This window comes from Leptodactylus fuscus, chromosome 5, assembly GCF_031893055.1.
Source record: "Leptodactylus fuscus isolate aLepFus1 chromosome 5, aLepFus1.hap2, whole genome shotgun sequence".
In the NCBI taxonomy this organism is placed as follows: domain Eukaryota; kingdom Metazoa; phylum Chordata; class Amphibia; order Anura; family Leptodactylidae; genus Leptodactylus; species Leptodactylus fuscus.
The window spans coordinates 27,579,577-27,587,193 of record NC_134269.1 but is presented as its reverse complement, the minus strand read 5'-3'; the positions used below and the strand labels follow the sequence as shown (position 1 = coordinate 27,587,193).

The 7,617-nt window shown below is 40.9% G+C and overlaps 1 protein-coding gene across 1 annotated transcript; it reads left to right on the top strand.

The window, feature by feature from the left end:
• Window positions 1–661: 661 nt before the first annotated feature.
• Window positions 662–1,588, top strand: LOC142202877 (olfactory receptor 5V1-like). The gene has a single exon (XM_075273229.1). The coding sequence runs from the start codon at window positions 662–664 to the stop codon at window positions 1,586–1,588; it is 927 nt and encodes a 308-aa protein (XP_075129330.1).
• The last annotated feature ends 6,029 nt before the right edge of the window (window positions 1,589–7,617 follow it).

Here is a 7,617-nt window from a genome sequence, read left to right as displayed (position 1 = left end):
TCTATCACTTAAAGTCTCAATAAAACACATTTAGGCTCCATTCACACGGAGTAATGCCAGGCGTTTTTTGTGCTTATTTTTACGGCTGTAAAAAGACGTTTCCATTGAGTTCTATAGTAAAATACGTCCGTAAAAAAACGGACGCAAAAAACGGACGCAAAAAAACGCACGTATTTTTCTATAGAACTCAATGGAAACGTCTTTTTACTGCCGTAAAAATAAGCACAAAATAAGCACAAAAACTCCTGGCGTTCCTCCGTGTGAATGGAGCCTTAAGTTTGTAGTTGCAAGGTAAGGCTAGGTTAACATCTGTGCTTGGGTTTCCCCAAGTGAAACCCCCGAATGGAAACCTAATCCGCATAGAAATGCGGTTACCTTGTGAAACCTGCAAACATCATAGACTATAATGGATTTCCATGTGGTTCCGTTCAGTTTGCGCCCAAAAAGGGTGATAAATGTGGAGAGAAAAACGTTGCTTTCATCACTTTTCTCTCCGCATTTTTCATGCAAAGAAACAAATGGAATCCCCATACGGAGACCGAGCGCAGATGTGAACCGAGCCGGACAAAATGTGCTTTTGCCATGTACTGTATCTATGTATTTTTGCATAGTGATTAGTTATATGTAATGTGTATATTATATTTTAGATCTCACTACTATAATGTATCGAAGTAATAAAACATTTTATGGAGATTTTATCTTGCAAACCTTCTCCGGACCTCAGAGTTCTTCTATTGTTCTTATCCTGGGCATTTTCCTGATGTATCTCCTGTCTGTCCTGGGAAACCTTATTATTATAGTGGTTGTATGTTCGGCTCCTCGGTTACATACTCCGATGTATTTCTTCCTGTGTAACTTGTCCATCCAGGATTTAGTTTCTGTCTCTAATATCCTTCCAAAGCTCCTGGTCATTCAGATCACTGGAGAAACCCACATTTCTTTCCTAGAATGTCTCACACAGCTATTTGTATTTTTAACATGTGCTGATGCTGAATTTTTCCTTTTGGCTTTTATGGCTTTTGACCGATATGTCGCTATTTGTATCCCATTGAGATATTCCATCATCATGAACAAGAGCATGCGCAATATACTTGCCCTTACCTCCTGGACAGCTGGTTACTTGAACTCATCGCTATTTGTCTTCCTAATATCTCATTTATCATTTTGTGATCCCAAACGTATCAGCCATTTCTACTGTGACATAAAGGCCTTAATAAGACTGTCCTGTGGAGATGTCACACACGTGAATATTGGGCTATTACTAGAGACTTGTGTAATGGGGGGTTTCTTATTTGCCATTATTTTGACTTCCTATGCTTATATTATCTCCACTATGCTGAAGATGAAGACATCGGCTACAAGACTGAAGGTCTTCTCCAGTTGCTCCTCCCATCTGACTGTTGTTTTCCTCTTCTGTGGGACTGTACTAACTGTTTATATGAGGCCGGACTCTAAAGACTCCACAGAACTAGACATGAGTCTTTCATTGTTGTATGTGGCAGTGGTTCCAGCCTTAAACCCTTTAGTCTATAGCCTGAGGAACAGAGAAGTCTTGAATGCTTTGAAGGTATCCAAGGTCATTCCCTGAAATAAATTATATATTTTTTTTCCTTAACAAGCTTCAGTGGACATTTTGCATTCTAGATCTGATTCAGGACTTAAAGTAAAAATGTGGTTTTCCGGTAACCAAAAGAAAGTGTGTAATGTCCACTCTGTGCCTGAAAACCATTCTAGCAAAATCTGACTTCCAAAAGCCCAATGATACTTTGGCTTGTGCCCATAAAAATGTTAATTTCTGACATATGCTTAAAGGGTTAACAAATTCAATAAATGCTCTTTTTAATCACTTCTTAGACGTTTAATAATCTATTTATAACTGAATTGGTCACTAAAAATATTAAAGCCCAAAGCTTTTACCTTATGAAGTGATCTATATCAAACTTGAAAAATCAGGCGCTGTCATAAAGTCCAAAAGTGATTGCCAGCATGGCGATGAGGAAACTCTCTTGGAAAAATTGAAACAGAACAGGACTGTCATGGTGTCAGTCATGAATCTTTACTTTTAGTTTGCAGCCTCCCAATGGACACTACTAATGTGTTTGTTCACTTTTTATGTATATGCAACTGTATGTGAACATGTTTTGCATATGTTACCCCTTTAAGGAGCTGTCTTCTGTACAGTTGGTACACCTCTTCTTTGTCTTGAACGATTGTCCAACCCAATAAATGGTTGGCTGTCTTGAAGGGAAGAAAATCTGTGCTAACAGATTCAGTTGAGTCTTCTGTGAACATCTGAATAGAGCAGTATTGAGAGAACCCGCTACAGCCTCTGAAGGGGAAAGTAGTGTGTTTGGGTTCTCGCTAGAGCCTTAGCCTAACATCGCCATTGCTGCAGCCCTGACATAGGGAAGATACCCACTGTCAGCCTCCAGAAAGAAGAGTGCTAATTTGAAAGAGAAGTTGAGATTTGCACTGCTACATCTGAGATCGGACCACAATGGAAACTGCTGTGGACGGATCTTAGACTCCGCCTCCTCTGGCAGAACCAGCGTTGATTGGCCGAATGCTGTACACTGGCCAATCAACGCTGGTCAATGCATTCCTATAGGAAAAAGTCAGCTCGTGCATATCGCAAGCTGACAGGGATCCCGACGTAATACAGTGACTTGGGCATGTTAGATGCCCCCAGACATGCTTCTCCTGCTGTCCTAGTTGCATTCCAGGGGTGTTGGCATCATTTGCTGAGGTGTCATAGTGGACTTGGTGATTCTCCTGGATGGTGAATGGTGGGATATCCTGAAACGAAGCATTTTTCTCCATAGACTATAATGGGGTTCGATATCATTTCGAATAGTGGAATATTGAGCGGCTATTGGAAACGAATATCGAATATTTTACTGTTGCTCATCTCTAATTATATTATATCAAGAGGAAGAGATGACAATAACAGGCCTTGATCTTTCTCCGTGGGCTCATTTGCAACCAGAAAATAATTTTTTTCTACTTGGAATGAGTTCTAAGCCCCAAATATTAGGCTGGTTATATTAGGATAACCCAGTCCTCCTTTGTATCTTCTGAAAGGCTTTTATTCCCAGTCAACACTAGACTGTGTCTTAGGACTCATGTGAAGGAATTAATGACCAATACTAAAAAGTCAATGACTGAGCTGCAAAAACAAACTGTTACGTTCGTGTCTATGCCCAGACCCAGAATTTGGACTGCAGACTGCACCACTAAAGGAAACAGAGGAAGAAGACTTTCCCTGACACTACGGCGGCTAGCTAAGCCCTGCCTGCGGGTGGTGGCCCCGACAACTCCTGGCTGTTATGGTTCTGTGTATATATAAATAATAATTTAAGCAACAGAACCTCTAGTCTGCAAGACACTGCAGCGAGGTCCACAGGCCCAATGGTGGGCCGCTGTATGTCTGTATAGTCCTCTACCAGTTAAGCTGCACTGGCAGATATGTGATGCGATACTTAATGTGAACAAGCTGCAAGAAAGTCCTGCCAGTTAACCTCACTGGACAGGTGCTCAGTACAGCTAACACAGCAAGGCTGCCAAGGATTAACAGTCACCCCAGGTCAGCAACTAAATATGCTCCTGCAACAGTCAGGAGAGGAAAGGAGGTTTGACAGTAAAGAGGCTGAGAGCCCAAGCCTGCTGCAACTCTATGGGCTGGAACAGTGTCTACTGCTCCTAACCCTGGTATAGAGCTGGCAGTTCAGGACTTACTGGGTACTAACTACAGGCCTAGTCTGAACCCCTGCCTGGATACTGGAGCCTAGCCCTGAACTTCTGTCTTTTAACAAACTTCAGTGATTCTGATTCAAAGTGTGAGCCCAGGTGGGAGTCGGCTCACACTTTTTAAAGGGAAGTCCCCGCCCAGTAGGGGCGGTGGTAGTGACCTCACCGCTCATGCCCAGTGGGTGAGAAATGGCACTTGGCCTGTGAGCGGCTCCAATAGGTTTGAGCATGCTCAGTAGGCCGAAAGCTGGACTTACACTCCAGACACCTCACTATATGAGGCCGTGGGCGAGGGTTAGATTGTGCGCTGTGCGCAGAGAGAGAACCCTGCAGGACCCAATCCTAACACTGGCTCTCTAATACGAAGGCCCAGAAGACAGATAGGGCAAGAGCCACAGAGAGCCAGGGACTGGGGATACCAAGGTGGTCAACCCCACCGAAAACAAGGTGCAGCTGCAGACAAAACAAACAGGATGGGATGTGCTGGACAACAGACATGCAGCACAACACAATACACAACAAGAAAATGAGGAGAGGGAAAGTGGAGAGGTGAGGAAAGGGTTAACACAGGACTGGGGAAAAACAAACTGGAATCCAAACCTCACAAACATCAAGATAGTGCCAGGCAAACAGAACTGAAGGACAGGGCAGAGTTGAAGTGTGGAGGGACAAACCAGACTCACACACAAGGCAACACTCACACCACTTCCTACTCAGTTGAAGTTCTATCAAACACACTCCTACTCCCAGGGCCACGAATCCTAGGTTGTAACCACGAAAACTGGCAACTGGGGAAGCCAGCCCTCCTCCTAATAAAGGCCCCAGGATAGTCTCATTGGATAATGATAATGGCCCACACCTGAGGCTCGATTCATAGAACCACAGGTAAACTCAAAAGGCCGATACCAAATGCCCAAGCAGATGGCCCAACGGCAAGGACACCACCACAAGACCCCAGACCACCGGATCAGATTCCCAGCAGAAAAACACACAATTTTATACCAGAATTCAGGTTGTGACACAAACTTATTGTATTTTGTCAGTCAATAAGGTGTTAAAGCCACCATAGAAGATGTGGTATAGGAAAATTAAAAAAAAAAAATATTATGAAAAATCTACTGGGATCAATAAGAAATCATCTGAAGACTATAAATACTGTAGATGTGACTGTAACAGATTAGCAGCTCCTTAAAGACACAGAACTGGTAGGTAAGACGTGGAAGCTTTATATTTACCAATGTCAGGGCTGGTCTGGTAGTACAAGAAGGGGCTAACTAATGCCAGGGCTGGTCTGGTAGTACAAGTGTCAGGCTGATTCTCCTCTATCTTATTACATTTCATGTCCATGTATTAATTCTTTGTCTTTTTATTTATTTATTTTTTTTATTATGTTGCCTTCTTTAACCTTCTTAAGACGCAGAGTAGTTTGGGTATTAATACGCAACAACTTTTTTCACATTTTACATCTCTACCATCCAAAATTCAGGACCAATTCTGCACAAAATTCTTTGTACAACAGGTTTTACTTTTAGTTTTCACCATTTTGGGGTGGGTATAATGTTTTGAGTAGATTTTTTTGAGGGTTTTGTTGGGTCAGTACAGTAATGTACAGGTCTGTCATTATTTGGGGGTTTAATTTTAATCCATATTCTGAAGGAAATATTTTTTTTACTCTTTTGGCTATTTCCTTTGCAGTCCAAGTTGTAGTTTTTATTGGTACCATTTTCTGATATGACCACAGTTTGATCTCCTTCTAGGTGAGGTGACCATAACACATAAATTTACACATTGCTGTATGTATTTTGTTTTTACTGTACGGTATAAGTAACATTTTTTTGGGGTTGTACACCGGACTATACAAAATATTTTTAGTTTTTGTATTGAAATGGAAAGGGATTATCTGAACTTTTTAATATTTATTTTGTGTTTTTGCTATTTTTTCGTTTTTGTAACAACCTCACATGAATACTCCAACCTATACATTCGACTTGATAGTATGGTGCTGTGCTGGAAGGGGTTAAGTTGTTGAAATCTACGATATTTACGATTTAGAGACATTTGCTTTGTTGGAGAAAAATATGCTGTGTCTCCATCAGGAGGAGATCTGCAGGCAGCACCTGGAAGGTAAAAGGAGCCGCGGCAAAGACTAAACTGGTTTCACATTACGTTAGTTCCAGTAATGATTTTCAAAGACGGGAACAACCAAAATCTTATCTCTTGTTTGGAAAGACGTCATAGAAGAACATGGTCTTTGTGGTATTTCCTTTTACAGTGCAGTCACAACAAATATATACTGTACATCTCCATTTATTTCACAGGACTTGTTGGTGCTAACTAAAGATGTAGCAAACTCTAACTTAACAATCGGCACGGAATTCTAGTAGTGTTCGGTGGCTTGTTATACTATGACGTGTATTAGAATGGTATGCTATGAGTGGTAAGATACTCAAGTAGTGAGTGTATTATTTCTTACATTATTGCTTGCTACATCTGTAACTTCCTAATTTCCATTATACTGTACCTCTTGGTGGCTCATCTCTTGGCCTCATCTTGGTGATTTCTTCCACCTTTAAAAGGCTTGTTCAACCAGAGCTGAATAAATCTGATACTATAGCACATTTAGTGAAATGTTTTGTATGGGATATGTCGATGGTCAGGTTTGAGTATGGAGGCCTCCTATCATGGGGTTCAATATTGCCTTTGCCTTGGGATGACATACTGCCCAAAGTACTGGTGGGAAGATCTAGGGAGTCATCGAATATAAAGTTGGTAACCCATTGTAGTGATATGAGGAACATTGCCACCACATGTGTTGCCTCTCATGGTAGGGCAGATAGCTGGCATTTTCAATAGGATAATGCTCGCCCACATACAGCAAAAGAATGGCAGATTATAAAACTTCCTTGGCTTGTTCAGTCACCAAATTTATCATCAATCGAGCATTGAAGTGACCAGCTCAGACATTAGGTTCGACAACCTACAAGTTTAAGGAATCTACAGACCCGGCCATCGGGAAATGTGCAAGATATCATACAGAACCTGTAACCTCCATGTCCAACTGTATCTCATCTTGTATCCAGGATGGAACGCCCAACAGGGTTCTAGATCCTCCTTACAATTGTACAACTTACCCCAATAAACCTCTCAAGTCTTGCTAATATTGTAATCTCTTACATATATCTTTACATTCAATCTGAGAATGTTCCAACCCATTTCAACAATATCATAGTACTATTAAGAAAGCAGAGGTCTGTGTTCTGATTCTCTTGTGAGCTCGTTCGTATCCAGAGCAGCCATTGTGAATACATACATCTAAAGTGAAGAGGTAAGAGCAGTAGCAGGAATCAATGGTGAAACATTGGATTTCCTTGAGCCTTAGACTTCACAGATCTACCCTGGTGGTCCTTAGAAAAAAATCAGTCATATAGCTTGGACCAAAGCAATAACATATAAAGTACTATATCTATCACTTTTAGCTTCTGAAGTTTTACATGTCCTTGAAAATCCGTTCAACTTTTCTTCTTAAAGGTCATTGCAAGTCAGCAACTGAGTAGAAGCAACACCGAGCCAAGGAGAACGTTCCAGACAAGTTATGAAATTTTAAAATTCACCATCTACCCTGAAGTATGATGGGAATAATCTACAGTATTAGTAAGGAGTTTACCCAAACTAGTATTCACTTAAATATTCATGATAGCTGAGACATGTCTACTGTCCCATTTAAGAGTATATCAATACTGAATGAAATTCATCTCCAAAAACGGGAGATTGTTTTTTTGTCACAAAAACATCAGGATCAAGAACTTTGTATATGTGCTTTATTTGTATAGTGTTTATTTATACATGTGATTCATAGATCTTATTGCTATA